Source organism: Muscardinus avellanarius, assembly GCF_963383645.1.
Source record: "Muscardinus avellanarius genome assembly, chromosome: 10".
In the NCBI taxonomy this organism is placed as follows: Eukaryota; Metazoa; Chordata; class Mammalia; order Rodentia; family Gliridae; genus Muscardinus; species Muscardinus avellanarius.
In genome coordinates, this window is record NC_137796.1 from 90339503 (window position 1) to 90358822 (window position 19320).

Genomic DNA, 19320 nt, shown 5'->3' on the forward strand with positions numbered 1-19320 from the left:
AACCCCTCCCTAGGGTAGGGTTACCATCCTCTGCCCGATCCCCTTGACCCTCTCCCCTCCCAGCTTCCCTTTGTCCCTCAGAGCCACTTCCTCTGGTCCCCAAGGATGCTCTCCCCTGTCTTGGTCCCCTGAAGCCTTGGAGTTTCCCTGACGCTCTCTGGACACAGTAGTGAGGGACAAGACCATGACAGGGAAATGGATTCAGGAGAGAGGGCCCGAGGAGAGCGAAACTTGAGGGGAGGGCTTAGGGGAAAACTGGGGAGATGAGTCTGGAACCAGAAACTCAGTGCAATGGGGGAAGTCGAGGCAACTGCAGGAGGGGGTCAGCGGCAGAGAACAGAAAGTGATGCCTACCCCGCCCCCTTCCCTGGGGCCGGGGCCACCTTGCTTCCCTCATGAGTGACATCTCAGGCTGCAGCCCCACTGTTCCCCCTCTGTCAGCAGAAATATCTCTGTCTTCTGACCCCTCCTGCTGGAGTCGCAGCCAGCCAATCCCGGATCTGGGGGAGGGGGGAGCCTGCCCCCCACTCCCTCATAAGGACCAGCTGGGGGCTGGGGGGTGGCCGGCTGCCGCAAGTGGGACAGGGTCAGAGCTTCAGAGGGAAGGGAAGCCTGGGGGGGCAGGCGAGAAAAAGGAAGAAACCCAGACTGACAGGCAGGTGGACACACTGAGGAAGGCCCCCCACTGGTGAGAGCCCCCCAAAAGGAACACACCGCCCCCTGGCCCCCAAGAAGGGAGCACGATGGAGGCTGCACACGCCAAGACCACAGAGGAATGTTTGGCCTATTTTGGGGTGAGTGAGTCCAGCGGCCTCACCCCGGACCAAGTTAAGCGGCATCTGGAGAAATACGGCCCCAATGGTAAGTGTCTCAGAAAAGGCTGGTACCACCCTCTCAAGCCTGTGCACGCGTGTGGGCACGCACACACACACACACACACACACACACACACGTGCACACGTTAGAAGCTGCTTCCTCCAGGGTATCCTAGGGGAGGGTCAGATGGTTGAAGGGGAAAAGGATACTGAAAAATCGGGGTCCTGCGATGTGGAGTTTGGAGTTTTATAGGATGACCTTGATGAACCTCAGATGCCCTTTTGGTGGCCTGATCCTCACCTCAGCCACTGAGTCCTGGGTGCTTGGAGGGGGATAAAGACGCTGAACTCCAAATGAATATGTCCTTTTCTTTTCTTTTCCCCCTGGGTAGAGCTCCCTGCTGAAGAAGGTAAGTTTCTGGAAATCCTGAGCCCTCTTCAAAGATCCTCCCTCCTGTGTCCCAGCCTTTTCCCTGCGGACACCACACCACCCTCCCAAAGGCAAATATCCTTCTTCAGAGTTCCGGTCCCTGAGGCAGAGTCTCCAGGCACTTTCTCCTGGAGGCGTCCTACCCCCAACAACTGTCCGCTACTTTCGAGGAGCTTGCTTTTGCACTCCCGGCTGTCCCTTCGGCCCTTCTCTCACACCAAGCTGCCTGCCCAGCACCCCAGGACACTCCGGTCCCAGACCCCAGCCCGTATGCAGTCCCAGGCCTTCGTCCTTTGCGTCCTAACCCCGGGGCCCTCCCCTTGCCTCTCCCCCAGGGAAGTCCCTGTGGGAGTTGGTGGTGGAGCAGTTTGAAGACCTCCTGGTGCGGATTCTTCTCCTGGCCGCCTGCATCTCCTTCGTAAGTGTGGGAGCATCTGGGGGCTGGCGGGGCAGACAGGGTCTCAGGAGTCGGCCTGCCGCGGGCTCCCAAACCCGACCCTCTAGTCCCAAGCCCTGAGCATCCTATTTTCCACACCAGAGCTGGGGGAGGTGAATAGCGTCCTCCCCCACACCCCACAGGCAGGTTTTATTTTAAGCTTTAAGGGTGTTCTCAGCCAAAACACTGAAGCTAAGCCACCCTCGCAGCTTCAAGGGCTTCAAGGGCTCGGGTTACCCCCCCAAGCGCTGGGCTCCCGGCTCAGATTCAGCGCTAAGGCTTCTGGGCCAGCGCCACTCCCGGCATGCCCTGAGTCTCTCTGCTCCACCAATCCCCAAGCGTCCTGGTGCCCCTGCTCCGCCCTCTGGAGCTGATTGGTCGAGGGAAACGCTCTCTATGAGACGCGGGAAAGCCCTGCTGGTGCGATGGTGACTCCAAATGTGCTCCCAAGGCTCCAACCCCTAACCTGTCTCCAGACGTCGTCCCCCAAACCCCCGATCAGTGTTAAAACTTGGGATCCTTCTCCTTACCACTTTCCCCCTACCCTTGCTCTGCCTGCCTGGGGCCCCTCACAGCCTCGAGGGTACCACCTTCTCACAGGGCGCTGCCACCTCTCCTGTCCCGGGGGTCTCCCCCCAGCATCCCCAGCCCCTGTTCCTGGCTCCTGGCCACCTACCATCCCAGCAGGTCATCCTGCACTTTGGAATTTCTTTAACTTCTTAGTCCTGGTGGAAGACAAGACTCCCTGTCCACGGGTCTCCTTAAGGGAGGCCGGATCCTCCCCGGCGCAAACTGGCAGGGCCTCCCTTCTCAGATTTGCTCCTTGACATTTGCCCGTGGCTGTTGCCTGGCAGTGGCAACAGCTGGGGCGGGGTGTGTACAGGAGCCTGGGTAACACTACCCCCCCTCCCTTGTGAAATTGGAGCTTCTCCGCCTCGGCGTGGGGGAGGGCTGTGGATGGCCGGGCGCCTGCGAGGACCAAAGGGTTTTTCCTATCGGGTTTTGGCTCTCCTGGGATGGATGTGGCTGTGGGGTAGTTGGCCTGGGTGTCCTCTGAGCTTTGCTTCCAAACCAACAATTGGGTCAGGGAAACCTGAAAGCACTCCCTGTTAATCCTGAAGTGGTGTGTGTGTGTGTGTGTGTGTGTGTGTGTGTGTGTGTGTGTGTGTGTGTGTGTCCAGCTGTCCATGCTGAATCACTGCAGTGGTGTGCTCTGAGCCTCCAAGTGGGTGGAACCGCACGTGAGCTCTCGTGCGTGGTCTCCCCTCTGCAGCATCCCCGGGACCCTTCAGCTTCCTTTTGGTACCCACGGTCCCTGGCTAGGGGGGGCTTTATCACCTGTTATTCTCCCTTGCTCCGCCCCCCAGGTGCTGGCCTGGTTTGAGGAAGGTGAGGAGACCATCACCGCCTTCGTGGAGCCCTTTGTCATCCTCTTGATCCTCATCGCTAACGCCATTGTGGGGGTCTGGCAGGTTAGCGCGGACCCCGCCTCTCCCCTTCCTGTCCTGAGGCTGAAGGTGAAGCCACCTCTCCCTCCTCCCCCTCGCTCCCCCTGGGCTTCCCTGTCCCTCTGGTGCTCGCATCCAGTTTGGAAATGAGCTGGGAACTACTGCCCCTTGCTGCCTGCGTGGCCCTGAGCAAGTCCTCTCGTACCTCTGAGCCTCCGTTTCCTCGTCTATAAAATAGGGCTAATAATCCTGCCCCTCACACTTGGGGTGGAGTGGAACCCGATGAACATGAGCGTGCCCCGCCCAGCAGGAAGGCAGTGGATGCCAGTTTGCCCTCCTTCTTCCTCGCACTTGACCATCTTCTATTCCCTTATCTCATACTTCCTGATTTTCTTTGATTCTCCTTCTCTCCTCAAACCCACCTTCCCTGTTTTAGCCCTAGGCGAGCGCTTCCTCAACACAGGCACACACCTGCCCTCGCGTGGGGCTCTGTCCGTTCACCTGTGGCGCTGCATAAGGGCCCCCTCTGCGATGGCCGTATTCCCCTAGAGCCGGCTCCCTGCTCCTCAGTCCTCCTGCACCAGTCCCCTTCCTTTCCACGACCTTCCTCCCTCTGATGACCCTGCTTTCCTCCACCCCGCCCCTCAGGAGCGTAACGCGGAGAATGCCATCGAGGCGCTGAAGGAATATGAGCCCGAGATGGGGAAGGTCTACCGGGCTGACCGCAAGTCAGTGCAGAGGATTAAGGCTCGGGACATCGTCCCCGGGGACATTGTGGAGGTGGCCGGTGAGTGATGGGAGCGCGCAGCCCAGGGTGGGAGGCCAAGGAGAAGCCACCTGGCAGCCCCATCCTAGTGTCCAGGAGGATGGCGGAGTCTTCGCTTCTCTTTCCCAGACTCCTCGGGAGGTCACCCCAGGACATCCAACCACAGCACCCCCTCCCCTGAGGCTCAGCAGGGACAGCCAGTCCTGTCCCTGAGTCTGCAGGCAGACCCCTGCTCCCCCTCCTCTCTCCCAGCACTTGCAAGCAACAGGTGGAGCCCCGTCCCTGCCAATGGCCCTTTCTCCACCCCCTCGCGGGGCCTGGCTTCCCTCTCCTCCACCCACCCCGAGCTTGGTCAGCTTTCAGTCTTGACCTCCCGGTGCCCTTGAGGCCTCTCAAAGGGGAAGGCGTGAGGGTAGCAGGGAGGAGGGGGGCCGAAGCGCAAGCCCCCGACCATGTAAGGGAAACTCCGGTGGGAGCTCAGAGCACGGGACCCAGGAGGAGGGAGCTCGAGGAGGGCCCGCCCCCAGCGAGAGGGACACTTAATGCCTGCCCAGGGAGGGGTGGGGGCCGGGTGGCTAAGATTACTGGGATTCTGCCCCCTTCAGCGGTTTTTATATTTGCCCTGTACAGGCCTTCCCACCTCTCCAGGCCCCTGGCATGGGAAACATATCTTTCAGGTCCCCTTAACCTCTCCCAGGCATCCAGATGACCACCATGGGAAACCTGGGGAGGAGGGTGGGCAGGCTGAAGACCCCGGCACCCCCATCGTAAGGTTGTCCTGCCACGATGACAGTTTGGAGTCAGCGCCATGAATGTCTATAAATATCACTTGGGTTTGGGTGACAGGGTGTCTGCCGGACTCCATCACTGACCTCTTCCCTCTGTGGTCGGCTTCCTTTGGCACGGGAGGTGGGGCCGCAGAAACGTAGGGAAAGGAAAGTGGGTGAACCCTGTCTTCGAGACCATCCGTGGGACCCCGCAGAGGGCCTAGGAGGTGTTTAGTCTCCCCGAAAGGTTCCGGCGTTTGGCGGGGCATCGGCTTCTTCAGCCTCCCAGCCGTGGCCCCCCCAGCCTCAGCCGTCCCAGCCGCCCGCACCTTATTTCCTGCACACCTCCCTCAGCTCCTGTGGTCCCTCCCGGAGCACTCACCTGGCCTCCCTGTCTGGCTCCGGATGCCCAGCTGGCGGCCAGGCTCTGATGCGGGGTGCCCTCTGTGACCCCCGCACCCCTCCTCCTCGTCCCTCTCTCACTCTTCTCCTGCGTCATGCTCCTCTCTTTCTCGGGGTCAGCCTTGATTCTCTCAACGGAGGGTTGTCTTCCCTTTCTTCTTCGCCTCCCCGGCCCACCGCATTCTGCTCCCTAAGCCGCCTCTCCAGCTCGCCCCGTTTTCTCCGGGTTATGGTCTTGCCTTTCTCTCCTCGCCTTTCTCGCTCTCCAGGCTGCTGTCTCCCCTTCACGGTTGTAGCTGGTTGTCACTCAGTCCCCTTCAGTTGTTCCTAGTACATTTAATGAGCTCTGTCGAGAATGACACCAGACCCTCCTTACGGGGGCTCAAGCTGGTGAAAAGAGAAGCATTCAACAAGGGGGGCAGCGTGGTTTGTCACATGGTGGGGACACGTGCCATGGGCCTGGCTGTGAGCCCCGGGTGAGCACCCCGAGACTCGAAGAGGCCATGAAGTGAGGAAGTCAATGATTGAGGTGATCAGCACACGCCTATAATCCCAGTACTTGGGAGGCTGAGACAGGAGGATTGCATATTTGAAGCCAGCCTCAGCAACTTAGCAAGACCTTGTTTCAAAGTTTAAAAAATAGAGCCGGGCATTGGTGGCACACCCTTGTAATCCCAGCATTCGGGAGGCTGAGACCGGAAGATCGTGATTCACAGCCTCAGCTACTTAGTGAGGCCCTCTGCAACTCAGTGAGACCCTGTTTCAAAATAAAGAATAAAAAATAGGGCAGGGGTGTAGCTCGGAGATCAAATGCATCTGGGTTCCATCCCTAGACCCCGAAAAAACATTTTTTTTTTTTTTGGTGGTACTGGGGTTCCTGGAAGCCCTTCTACCTCCGGGCTACACTCCCAGACCTATTTTTTATACTTTTTTATTTGGAAACAGGGTCTCCTAAGCCAGCACGCGCGGCTGGCTTCGAACCTGCGCGATCCTCCTGTCTCTGCCTCCCGAGCGCGGGGATTACAAGCGTGCGCCACCACGCCCGGCAAAACATTTTTTTTAAATAGCTGGACATGATGGCTCGTGCTTGTAGTCCCAGATTTCGAGAGGCTGAGACAGGAAGATTTAGGTTCGAGGCCAGCCTTGGCAACTTAGCAAGACTCCCAGCAACCTAGTGAGAACTTGTTTCCAAATAAGAAATAAAATGCGATTGGGGGTGTATCCCAGAAGTAGAATGCCTCTGTGTTCAATCCTCAGTACCAAAAAAAAAAACTTTTTTTGGTTCTGGGGATGGAACCGAACGGCCTCTACCTCTGGGCTACATCCCCGACATACTTTATATTTTATTTTGAAACTGGGTCTCACTAAGAAGCTGAGGCTGGCTTCAAACCTATGTGATCCTCCTGTCTCAGCCTCCCAAGTACTGGGATTACAAGCGTGAGTCACCATGTCTGGCTACCAAAAAATGTTTTAAAATAATAAATAAACAAGGCAGGGGGGCCGGGCGTGGTGGCGCACGCTTGTGATCCCCGCGCTTGGGAGGCGGAGACAGGAGGATCGCACAGGTTCGAAGCCAGCCGTGCTGGCTTAAGAGACTTTGTTTCCAAATAAAAAAGTATAAGAATAGGCCTGGAGTGTAGCCTAGAGGTAGAAGGATTTCCAGGAACCCCAGTATCACCAAAAAAAAAAAAAAAAAAAAAAAAATTGGGCAGGGGGTTGTATTTCAGAGGTAGAAGGCCCCTTGGGTACAATTTTCCAGTTACACACACACACACAAAAAAAAAAAAAAATTAGGGTTTTCTTAGGAAGGAAGAAAACTGCATTCCCCACTGACTGTGCCATTCTCTGCTCTCTCTACAGTGGGGGACAAAGTCCCCGCAGACATCCGCATCCTCTCCATCAAATCGACCACCCTCCGGGTTGACCAGTCCATCCTGACAGGTCCGCGGGCCTGGGTGGGAGAACGCAGTGAGGGAGGAGCGGGTGGACGGGGTGTGAAAGGAGGTGCATAAAGGCGGACCCTCAGCAGCAGGGCCTCCTCCTGGCTTGTGGGAGCAGCACTGTCATTGTGGCTCAGCCTTCGCTGTCACAAGGGGTCGCGGGAGCTGTGCCCATTGTCCACATGGCCATCGGCTCACCATGGACACAGGGACACACATACCCCAAGAACAGTCTTCTCTGCTCCAACATCCTCAAAAGCCTTCAAGTGAGGATCCATCAGACTCTGGGAAAAGGTGGAGGGTTTGGATATACTTAAAAGAAGTGGCTGTTTCTGTTTCTCCACTGAGAGGGGAAGGGTGAAGAGTTGGGGTGAAAGACAGGTGTGGTGGCTCACCCTTAGAATCCCAGTACTTGGAAGGCTAAGACAGGAGGCTTTCAGGTTTGAAGTTAGCCTTAGCAATTTAGCAAGGCAAGGCTTTGAGCAACTTAGCCAGGCCCTGTTTCTAAGTAAAAAATAAAAAGGTCTAGGGGTGCAGCTTGGGGGTAAATGCCCCTGGGTTCCATCCCCAGCACCACGTACACACACACACACACACACACACACACACACACACACACACACCATGAACCAGGGTAAGCATTCCGCAGATCCAATGGGCAGGCCCAGGAGGAGTTCCTTAGCTGCTGCCACTAGGGAGAGGGGGGTAATGTTGCAGCAGCGGGGTCCTCCCCTTCCCAGGAACATACTCAGTGGTCGCCAGCACGTCCCCACACACTTTAGCTCATTTGACTCGGCAGGACACCGTTCTGAAGTGTACATAGTCTTGCCCACATTTTACAGACTCCTTCCCAGTGCAAATGGAGGTTAAACAATCCAAGTCCTGCAGCCGTAAGCTGTCCAGCTGGGGCTCCAGGAAAGGTCTTTTCACCCTAAGAACAATGGGCCTCCCATCTGCACCGAGAGGCGCCTTCCAGAGGCCAGACTTGGTCCCTGTCAGTCTTGTCCTGCTGAGCAGGGAGGGACTTAGGGGCAAGGAGCAGAGCACGACGTCATCTGAAAGTCCCCGTGGCCCCTTCTCCACAGGCGAGTCTGTATCTGTCATCAAGCACACGGATCCTGTCCCTGACCCCCGAGCTGTCAACCAGGACAAGAAGAACATGCTCTTCTCGGTGAGCAATCTGGGGCCAGCTGTCGCGCACTCCAGCCAGAGGCCCGGGTTTGGGAGAGAAACATGGCGGCAGGAGAAGAAATGAGATCCACTGCATGGGGGGATGTGGCACGAAGGTCACGTCTCACCTAACTGCTTGCCTCGTTCTCACCTTCCCAGGGCACTAACATTGCAGCTGGCAAGGCTGTGGGCATCGTGGCCACCACCGGTGTGAGCACTGAGATCGGGAAGATCCGTGACCAGATGGCCGCCACAGAACAGGACAAGACCCCCCTGCAGCAGAAACTGGACGAATTTGGGGAGCAGCTCTCCAAGGTCATCTCCCTCATCTGCGTGGCCGTCTGGCTCATCAACATCGGCCACTTCAACGACCCCGTCCATGGGGGCTCCTGGTTCCGCGGTGCCATCTACTACTTCAAGATCGCGGTGGCCCTGGCCGTGGCTGCCATCCCAGAAGGTATGGCAGCCTTCCTTGTTCCCCCTCTTTGCTAATCTCATCTGCAGAGACTCTTCCCCAGGAAGGTAACGCTGCTACTTCCAGGGATCAGGACCCAATACCTTTGGGGGCTGCTATTTAAACCATTCTAGGTCTCTGTCCTTCCCCCTGCCTGGTCCTCTCACCCCCTCCTGGCCTTCCCCCTAGGTCTTCCTGCCGTCATCACCACCTGCCTGGCCTTGGGCACCCGCCGGATGGCAAAGAAGAACGCCATCGTGAGGAGCTTGCCCTCTGTGGAGACGCTGGGCTGCACCTCCGTCATCTGCTCTGATAAGACGGGCACCCTCACCACCAACCAGATGTCAGTGTGCAAGGTCAGCAGCGGCGCTCCCAGGCAGCGGCCTGTTTGGGGGTGAAATGAGCCCTCCGAAATGGGGTTATCCCTCGTCACTGGTACCTTCTGGCCTGGGAAGTGCTCAAGGGCATGCAGAACCCCGTCTGCTGCCATGAACAGATGAGCCAGCCGGCCCCTGAGGCAGCTGTGGCCACGTGTCATCTCTGCCCCTTCGCACTCGCTCATCTGGGGAAGGTCTCGTTAAGCCCATGTTTCAGAGGAGGGAGGCAGCTGAGGCTCCGAGAGAGTCACTAGCACCCACAGTCACACAGGTAATAGGTGGCAGAGCTGTGTGCAGTGGCATGCAGGTACCTGTAGTCCCAGCTTCTCAGGAGGCTGAGGGAGGAGGATCACTTGAGCCTGGGCAACATTGCGAAAACCCATCTTAAAAAAAAAAAAAAAAAAAAAGGCAGCAAAGTTGACTTCCAACCCATCTCTGTGGTCCCAGAGCTCCTGCCTGTTCAGAGCCCAGCAAGCCCGGCCACACTCACCCTCAGCAGCATTTGCCTTCCTTGTCCTCATCTTCCTCCTCTTTTTTTTTTTTTTTTTTTTTTTTTTTGGTCCTAGGGATGGAACCCAGGAGCATTCTACCTCCAAGCCATACCCCCAGCCCTATTTTACTTTTATTTGGAACTAAGGGTTTCAGTAGGTTGAAGAGAGTCTTACTACTTCCCGAGGCTGTCCATGAACCTGTGATCCTCCTGTCTCAGCTTCCCGAATACTGGCATTACAAGTGTTCCCCACCACACCCGGGTCGTTGTATTCCTCCTCCTCCTGGTTCCGAGCTCCTGAGCTCAAGCTATTTTCCCGCTTCAGCCTCCTGAGTGGCTGGAACTATAGGCACAGCACATACCACTGGGCCCGGCTCAGAGTCCCGGGTTTATTAATACTAATGTGGTCTATTGACCACATAACTGGAAGGAAGTACTGTCGGGGAAAAAAGAAAAGATGTCGTTTTTTAGCCATGTAAGTTGAAAGTCCATCCATGAACCCCAGAGACTCCCTGCCCTAAACAGTCCTGTGGAATAGTGTGTCCATGAACCCCAGAGACTCCCTGCCCTAAACAGTCCTGTGGAATAGTGTGTCCATGAACCCCAGAGACTCCCTGCCCTAAACAGTCCTGTAGAATAGTGTGTCCATGAAATATAAACTGCTGCTCTGCGAGCTGGGAGGGCTCCGTGGTAGCACGCCTAGCACGCACAGGCCCCGAGTTTGAGTCCCAGCACTTAACAAAAGAGTGCTGCTCTGAGGAGTGACTGGTGCACGTGGTCAGATCGGGGCAAAAAAGCCGAGCCTTCAACTCCTGGGGGCGACCCCTGGGTCCTGCTGACTCTGAAGGCCTTGGAGAAGGCCGCCCGGAAAGACAATAGATTCCACAGTGTTTAACCGGAGGTTCCTGAGGTCCTTTGACTACAGAACCTTCTTGTCTTGGAGCATATCTTGTGTGTGTGTGTGTGTATGTGTGTGGGGTGTGTGTGTATGTGTGTGTGTGGTGTGTGTATGTGTGGTGTGTGTGTGTATGTGTGTTGTGTGTGTGTGGTGTGTGTGTGTGGTGTGTGTGTGTGTGGTGTGTGTGTATGTGTGTGGTGTGTGTGTATGTGTGGTGTGTGTGTATGTGTGGTGTGTGTGTGTATGTGTGGTGTGTGTGTGTATGTGTGGTGTGTGTGTGGTGTGTGTGTGTGGTGTGTGTGTGTATGTGTGTGTGTATGTGTGTGTGTGTGGTGCGTGTGTGTGTGTGTGTGTGTGTTACTGGGGATTGAACCCAGGGTTGGGGTAGGGAGTGCATTTGACCTCCCAGCTACACCCTCAGGCTTTTTTATTTTTGGGTTTTGAAACAGGGTCTTGCTAGGTTGCTGAAAGTCTTACTAAGTTGCTGAGGCTTGTCTAAAACCTACGATTTTCCTGTCTCAGCCTCCAAAGTACTGGGATTAAGGTGTATGCCACCACTCCTGGCTCTGGAGCAAATCTAACACTTTGTGTGTGTGTGTGTGTGTGTGTGTGGTACCGGGGATAGAACCCAGGGGCATTCAACCTCCGAGCTACACCCCTAGCCCTTTTTATTCTTTATTTTGAAACAGGGTCTCACTGAGCTGCAAAGGGCCTCGCTAAGTACCTGAGGCTGTCCGCAAACCACGATCCTCCTGTGTCAGCCTCCTGAATGCTGAGATTACAAGCATGTGCCACCCTGCCCGGCTTGGAACACATCTTTTTGTTTGCTTGTTGTTTTGGTGTTACTGGGGATTAAACCCAGGAGAATTCTACCTCTAAGTGTATCCCTAGCCTTTTTTTTTTTTTTTTTTTTTTGTTGCCTTTTTTTGTGTGTGGTACTGGGGATGGAACCCAGGGCAGTATACCTTTGAGCTACACTCCCAGCCCTATTTTTTAGTATTTTTAATATTTATTTATTTATTTATTTATTTATTTATTTATTTATTTGTGGTACTGGGGGTGGAACTCAGGGGCTTTGCTACCTCCAGGCTATACTCCCAAACCTATTTTATATTTTATTTAGAAATAGGGTCTCACTAAATTGCTGAGAGCCTCACTAAGTAGCTGAGGCTGGCTTTGAATCTCTCAATCCTCCTGTCTCAGCCTCCCAAGCGCGGGGATTACAAGCGTGCGCCACCACGCCCAGCTTTCTTTTTCATTTTTTTAAAACACGGTTTCACCGAGTTGCGAAGGGCCTCGCTAAGTAGCTGAGACTGTCCGTGAACTGTGATCCTCCTCTCTCAGCCTCCCAAGTATTGGGATTACAGGCGTGTGCCACCACGCTCGGCTGCAGGGCTCATTGTATTAACTGATCTAAGAAGCTCCAGCGCGGCCTGCAGAAACTTTTGCTTTAAGGCCACTGCCATAGATCGTAGAGCCATGGACAGGAGAGGAGATGCGGGGTGGAAGGTGGAAGGGAAAGCACGAAGCTGGCTTGGTCTGCTCAGAGGGTTGGGTGTCAGGAGCAGGCCTCTCCTGCCTGCAGAGGCCTCCTTCCAGGATAGGGAGGGGGACATCTGTATGCATGCCCGTCTCCCCCGCAGATGTTTATCATCGACAAGGTGGACGGGGACATCTGCTCACTAAATGAGTTCTCCATCACCGGATCCACTTATGCTCCAGAGGGAGAGGTGTAAGTCACCCAGGGGCTTCTCCCCGGCACCTCGGGCACGCGCCCGCCTCGCTCCGGGCCCTCCCTCTGGTTTTGCTCCCTCTCTTCCCTTCCGTTCCCTGCCTCGCTCTCTCGCTCCCTGACTGTCCTTCGCAGCCCCTCTCGGCCTCCCTGGACTCTCTGCATCTCACTCCCTGTTCTTCTCCACCGTCTCTCTCCTGCCTCCCTCCCCACCCGGTGCCAGCATGAAGAACGATAAGCCAGTCCGGGCGGGGCAGTACGATGGGCTGGTGGAGCTGGCCACCATCTGTGCCCTCTGCAATGACTCCTCCTTGGACTTCAACGAGGTAACCCCCCGCCCCCACGCCGCCCCGTCTTTCCTTCCAGCTGACTCAGCGTCTGTGCCTCCTCAGCAGCCCAGGAGGAAGGGGGCCATAGGAGGGCCCGGGGCACGAGGGAAGGGAGTGGTCGGCTCCTTCTCACTCCGGCCAGCTGGAGGGTGGGTGTGGTGCTGGGGCACGGGGCTCGGGGCCTGGGCACCCACTTTCCCTTCTCTGCCTCTCTCAGTCCAAAGGTGTCTATGAGAAGGTGGGCGAGGCCACCGAGACGGCGCTCACCACCCTGGTGGAGAAAATGAACGTGTTCAACACTGACGTGCGGAGCCTCTCGAAGGTGGAGAGGGCCAATGCCTGCAACTCGGTGAGCCTGCTCTCCCCGCCTCGTGCCGCCCGAGCAGCCCTGAGCGCGGGACCCAGGCAGAGCCGCTGGATGCGCGGCTCGTCTTAGCCAGACTGGCTTCCGGGGACCCACTGTCCCTGCAATCCCACGGTCTCCTGCTGCCTGGCCACAGGACTCTGGAGGTGACGTCTTGCCATGCGTCCAAGGGAGCCCCAGCTCGACCACAACCCTTGGTCTCTAGAAGCATGCCCGTTTCCATCAGGTCGCAGGTGCTAACAGAACTGGGGATACATGGCACTCACCTACAGGGCGAGAATGGCCTCACAGGGATGAACAGGGCCAATTCTGTTACACTCACAGGCTATATTTATATAAATAGGCTTTTTGGTACTGGGGATGGAACCCAGGGGCATTCTACTTTCAAGCTACACCTCCAGCTCTATCTTTTATTCTTTATTTTGAAACAGGCTCTCACTGAGTTGCAAAGGGCCTCACTAAGTAGCTGAGGCTGTCCTTGAACCTTGATCCTGTCTCAGCCTCCCAAATGCTGTGATTACAAGTGTGTGCTGCCATGCCCAGCTTCTATTTTTTATTATTATTTTTTGGTGCTGGGGATGGAACCCAGGGACATTCTACCTCTGAGCTACACCTTTAGCCTTTTTTAAATTACTTATTTATTTTTGTGATACTGAGAATTGAACCCAGGGTATTCTACCTCCAAGCTACACCCCCAGCTCTATTTTATTTTTTATTTTGAAACACAGTCTCACTAAATTGTAGAGGGTCTCAGTAAGTAACTGAGGCTGGCCATAAAACTGCGACCCTCCCGTCTCAGCCTCCCAAGCACTGAGATTACAAGTGTGCACTAGCTTTGTTCATTTATTTTTATTCAGTGCTTACATTTAAGTTAATTAAAATGAAAGGTAAAGATGCGGTTCTTCAGTTGCACAGGCCACGTGTGCTCAGTAACACCATATCAAACAGTGAAGACTGGAGCTTTTTATCCTTAATGAAAGTTCTGTGGGACAGAGCCACACAAGGCCATCCTGTTTCTGCTGTACTTTGAATTGGGCGCTGTGGCGGCCCTAGCCTTGGAATTCTTACCAGACTTAGCTTTCATCTTTTGGTCTCCTCTGACCCTGACCTCCAGATCCTTTTGTGGTTTTAGGGGTCTGATGTCTCCCTCCCTGCCCTCTCTCTCCCAGGTCATCCGCCAGCTGATGAAGAAAGAATTCACCCTGGAGTTCTCCAGAGACAGAAAGTCCATGTCTGTCTACTGCTCCCCTGCCAAGTCTTCCCGGGCTGCCGTGGGCAACAAGATGTTTGTGAAGGTCGGGAATCACACTGCGCCCCGCCCCTCACTGCGCCCTGGCGGGCAGGCATCGTCCCTCAACACCGCTCTGATCTCCTAGGGCGCCCCCGAGGGGGTCATCGACCGCTGCAACTACGTGCGTGTCGGCACCACCCGGGTGCCGCTGACCGGCCCCGTGAGGGACAAGATTATGACCGTGATCAAGGAGTGGGGCACCGGCCGGGACACCCTGCGCTGCCTGGCCCTGGCCACCCGGGACACCCCCCCAAAGCGAGAGGAGATGGTCCTCGATGATTCTGGCAAGTTCATGGAGTACGAGGTGAGCAGACGGAATCCGTTGCCCTGGAGATGGTGAAGAGGCTGCCTGTCCCCGCCCTCCACTGCACCGTCATCCCTGCTTCCTCAGCCGCGTCAGCGGCTCTTAGGATGCATCACATAATCTTAGGATGATTTCCAAGGCTCTGCCCAAGCCCACTGCTGTTTTATTTTTATTTGTGGTGTTGGGGATGGGCTAGTATGGAGCAGCACCCCAGCCGCCAGGGCTACTCTACGTGCGACCTGCCGATGAGCCTGCGCTGAGGTGAGGCTCTTGCCCCAGAAGGGAAACTGATGCCTCTCGACTTGGTGGGGTTGAGCTGACGTGTTTTCCATCATGAGACGGTCTCGAGGCAGTCACTGTATATCTGGGGCAGGCTCCTTGCTTGTTGTGGATTCTGAATACCATCGAAAGCTCACTGTGAGCTGGGCATGGTGGCACACACCTGTAATCCCAGTTCTTGGAGGCTGAGACAGGAGGATCACAGGATAGCTTCAGCAAGTAGTGAGACTCCCATCAACTTAGTGAGACCCTGTTTCAAAATAAAAATATAGAGGAGCTGGGTGTGGTGGCGCACGCTTGTAATCCCAGCATTTGGGAGGCTGAGATGAGGATTGCAGTTCACAGACAGCCTCAGCTACTTAATGAGGCCCTTAGCAACTCAGTGAGATCCTGTTTCAAAATAAAGAATAAAAAATAGGGCTGGGGGTATAGCTTGGAGGTAGAATGCCCCTGGGTTCCATCTCTAGTACCTCAAAAAAATAAAAAATAAATAAAAAATATAGAGCCAGGGGTGGTGCTTGTAATCTCAGCATATGGGAGGCTGAGACAGGAGGATCACAGTTCGAGGACAGCCTCAACTACTTAGTGATGCCTTTTCCAACTCAGCCTGTTTCAAAATAAAGAATAAAAAATAGGGCTGGCCGGGCATGGTGGAGCACACTTGTAATCACCGCGCTTAGGAGGCTGAGACAGGAGGATCACACAGGTTCGAAGCCAACCTCGGATACTTAATGAGGCTCTCAGCAACTCAGTGAGACCCTGTTTCCAAATAAAATAGAAAATAGGTCTGGGAATATAGCCCAGAGGTAGAAAAGCCCCTGGGTTCCATCCCCAGTACCACATACACACAAAAAATAGGGCTGGGGGGTGTAGCTCAGAGGTATAATGCCCCTGGGTTCCATCCCCAGTATCACATTAAAAAAAAAAAAAAAAAAAAAAAAAGGAGCCGGGCATGGTGGCACACACTTATTGTAATCCCAGTACTTGGGAGGCTGAGACAGGAGGATCTCAGGTTCACAGTCAGCCTCAGCTACTTAGTGAGGCCCTCTGCGACTTAGTAAGACCCTGTTTCAAAATAAAGAATAAAAAATAGGGCTGAGGGTGTAGCTCCAAGGTAGAATGCCCCTAGGCTCAATTCCCAGTACCACAAAAAAACAAAGAAAAAGGAAAAGGAAAGCAAGCAAGCAAGCTCATGGCATCCATGTACAGAGGGGAGGCTGCGACCCGGCAGGTCACAGGGATGTGCTGAGTTCTGGGCACTGCTCAAAGTGTTGGCACTGCTGAAAGAAGAAGCCACTTGCTCTTACTTCCGGCTTGTATTGTTTCTATGAAAGGCATGACCTGGCATCTCTGCCTGGCCCGGCACCTCTGGCTCCTGCGGACACATAGAGAAACGAGTGACACTCCTTGCCCCGAGCTCTCAAGGCCCCGCCTTGGCCAGACACCAGGCCCAGGGCCTGCAAGCACCAGCTCCCGACCATTCTCCCTATTTCCCGAGCTTCCCCCGCCCATCTCCGAGTCCCTCCCTGACCTGTCACTGTCTGCTGTCCCCCTAGATGGACCTGACATTTGTCGGTGTGGTGGGCATGCTGGATCCACCCCGCAAGGAGGTCACAGGCTCTATCCAGCTGTGCCGTGATGCCGGGATCCGGGTCATCATGATCACTGGAGACAACAAGGGCACAGCCATTGCCATCTGCCGAAGAATTGGCATCTTTTCGGAGAACGAGGAGGTGACAGACCGCGCCTACACTGGCCGCGAGTTCGATGACCTGCCCCTGGCCGAGCAGCGGGAGGCCTGCAGACGCGCCTGCTGCTTTGCCCGCGTGGAGCCCTCCCACAAGTCCAAGATCGTGGAGTACCTGCAGTCCTACGACGAGATCACAGCCATGGTGAGAAGCCCGGGCCAGCTGCCCTCCCAGCGTCTGCCAAGAGAACCCTCCTGGCGGGCTGGGCCTGGGGCGAAGGGCCCGGATAGCATGCAGAGGGAGAGTCCCAAGGGTGTGGAAGGACCCTGAGCCCCAACTCCTCTCCCTGCAGACAGGGGATGGTGTCAACGATGCCCCTGCCCTGAAGAAGGCTGAGATCGGCATTGCCATGGGGTCTGGCACTGCTGTGGCCAAGACGGCCTCTGAGATGGTGCTGGCCGACGACAACTTCTCCACCATCGTGGCCGCCGTGGAGGAGGGCCGCGCCATCTACAACAACATGAAGCAGTTCATCCGTTACCTCATCTCCTCCAACGTGGGCGAGGTGGTCTGGTGAGCGGCCAGGGCGGGCGTCGGGAGGAGACTGGCGCTGGGTGGGGGCGCCCATGGGTCTAGAACAACATGTGACGGCCCCTTTCTGGCAGCATCTTCCTGACAGCCGCCCTGGGGCTGCCCGAGGCCCTGATCCCTGTGCAGCTGCTGTGGGTGAACCTGGTGACTGACGGGCTCCCAGCCACAGCCCTGGGCTTCAACCCCCCGGACCTGGACATCATGGACCGGCCGCCCCGGAGCCCCAAGGAGCCCCTCATCAGTGGCTGGCTCTTCTTCCGCTACATGGCAATTGGGGGTGAGCAGGATGGGACCCCATGATCTTTCCCAGTCCCTGGGACTCACCCCTCCCTGGGAGACCAGCTTCGCCAGGGTGGCCACCCCGGGTCCTCTTTCTCAACCAGCTTTCCTGGACACATAAGGCCTGTCTTCTCCCAGTCCTGACCCCAACTCCCCTCTTTTCTCCCCCCACAGGCTATGTGGGTGCAGCCACCGTGGGAGCGGCTGCCTGGTGGTTCTTGTACGCAGATGACGGGCCTCACGTCAGCTACAACCAGCTGGTAGGAAGAGGACGGGGGGTGGGGGGGGCACCGGAGGGTGGTGTGGAGCTTCCTGTGAGATCTCAGGCCCCTGTCCCTTCCCCTGCAGACACACTTCATGCAGTGCACCGAGGACAACCCTGACTTCGAAGGTCTGGACTGTGAGGTCTTTGAGGCCCCCGAGCCCATGACCATGGCTCTGTCCGTGTTGGTCACCATCGAGATGTGCAATGCTCTCAACAGGTAGGGTTGTCCGCCGAGGCTGCCACCTCTGTCCCTGACCGCCCGCCCCCTCCTCAGCCCGTCTTTCTCCTTGTGTGCCCCCCTTGACTCTGCCCGGCCTCCACCACAGCCTGTCTGAGAACCAGTCCCTGCTGCGGATGCCGCCCTGGGTAAACATCTGGCTGCTGGGCTCCATCTGCCTGTCCATGTCCCTGCACTTCCTCATCCTCTATGTGGACCCCCTGCCGGTGAGCTGCTCCCCCACCTCCCCACCCCACCCCGCAGGGCCTCAGGTGCTGTACTGGGTGCTGATGGGGGAGGAGGCAGGCTGGCTGGGCAGGGCCGGGCCCCGCCTCCTCCCGAGCGGATGCTTGGTTGTTTCACGGCTTCTGTCCCCACTCGCAGATGATCTTCAAGCTCCGGGCCCTGGACCTCACCCAGTGGCTTATGGTCCTCAAGATCTCACTCCCAGTCATTGGGCTGGACGAACTCCTCAAGTTCATCGCTCGGAACTACCTGGAGGGTAAGGAGCGCCCCCCCCCTCCAGCCCCCAGCCCCTACCCTGAACCCCGTGCCCTCTGCGCCGCGGATGCGTGCGCGTGCGTGCGCGTGCGTGCACACCCCCCATCCACTTGCAGGCGGGTAAGTTGTCCTTGCCTGGCAGGACCAGTGTCCGCAGGGAGGGCAGCCCAGGCTCCTTCTCCACTCTAGCCGCTCCTGGTGGGGCCATTCCCCAGGGCGGCCGCAGCCAGCTCAGCCTTCTCGGCCCAGCAGGCCGCCTCCCTCCTGGATAACGGTTCTCTCTGTCCTCTTGGCCATAGGATAACCGTCCCCCTCCTCCATGTCTTTGAACCCGTGTCACAGGTATCGCCCTCTCTTCTTGCCCTCGCCCCAGCTGCTGTGCCCCGCCGCCCGCCCCCAGCCCCCCCGCGCATCCCAGGTCACTGCGCTCGCAGCTCCACGGAGCTGCCGCCGCCGCTGCCCCTGCGCGCTTCCCGGGGCTCTGCCCTGCGGCGGCGCTGCGGGCTGCCGCCCTGCTGGCCCTGCTGGCCGGCTGCGCTGCGCTGCGCTGCGCCGCGATGGCTGCCTCTGCTGCTGGGGCTGCGGGGTGGGGGGCGGGGCACAGGTGAGTACGAGTGGCCCTGAGCCTCAGGTGAGCAGGAGGCAGGCTCCGGGAGCCGCCAAGCCCTCCTGCCCCGCCGCAGGCTTCATCCCAGCCCTCTCTCCTTCCAGATCCAGAAGATGAAAGAAGGAAGTAACCGGTCCTTTTGCCCCTCCTTCCCCACCCATAGCGACGCATCTTCAGCCAGAGCTGTGGCACAGACCCCTCCACTCCCCGACATGTTTCTGTTTATAAACAAGGCCCCTTTCCTTCTCCTTCCCCTTCAGCAACCTACCCCCCAGTCCTATGAATCCCCCCAGTCCCCGTGGGGCTTGCAGGGACAAGGCAACTGACTGAGCTGAGCTGCTTATTTATTGAAAATAAATGACAGAAAAGTCTGGCCTCGCCTCCGTGCACATCTTGGGGCCCATGGCAAGCCCCATGGACAAGCGTCTTAGTGTCATGCAGTCCAAAGAGCAGCTGCCTGTCCCAGGGTGTGCGTGAGAG

The 19320-nt window shown here is 56.7% G+C and overlaps 1 protein-coding gene across 1 annotated transcript; it reads left to right on the forward strand.

Moving 5' to 3' along the window:
• Positions 1–743: 743 nt before the first annotated feature.
• Positions 744–18970, forward strand: ATP2A1 (ATPase sarcoplasmic/endoplasmic reticulum Ca2+ transporting 1; the record flags this gene model as incomplete). The annotated part of the gene is made up of 22 exons (XM_080702410.1): positions 744–861; positions 1208–1225; positions 1581–1663; positions 3049–3153; positions 3778–3916; positions 6925–7005; positions 8090–8175; positions 8334–8631; positions 8818–8984; positions 12037–12125; positions 12349–12451; positions 12672–12803; positions 13988–14113; positions 14195–14413; positions 16249–16584; positions 16733–16953; positions 17046–17248; positions 17425–17510; positions 17599–17732; positions 17842–17959; positions 18117–18234; positions 18945–18970. The coding sequence occupies 22 exons, from the start codon at positions 744–746 to the stop codon at positions 18968–18970; spliced, it is 3006 nt and encodes a 1001-aa protein (XP_080558536.1).
• Between the last annotated feature and the right edge of the window lie 350 nt (positions 18971–19320).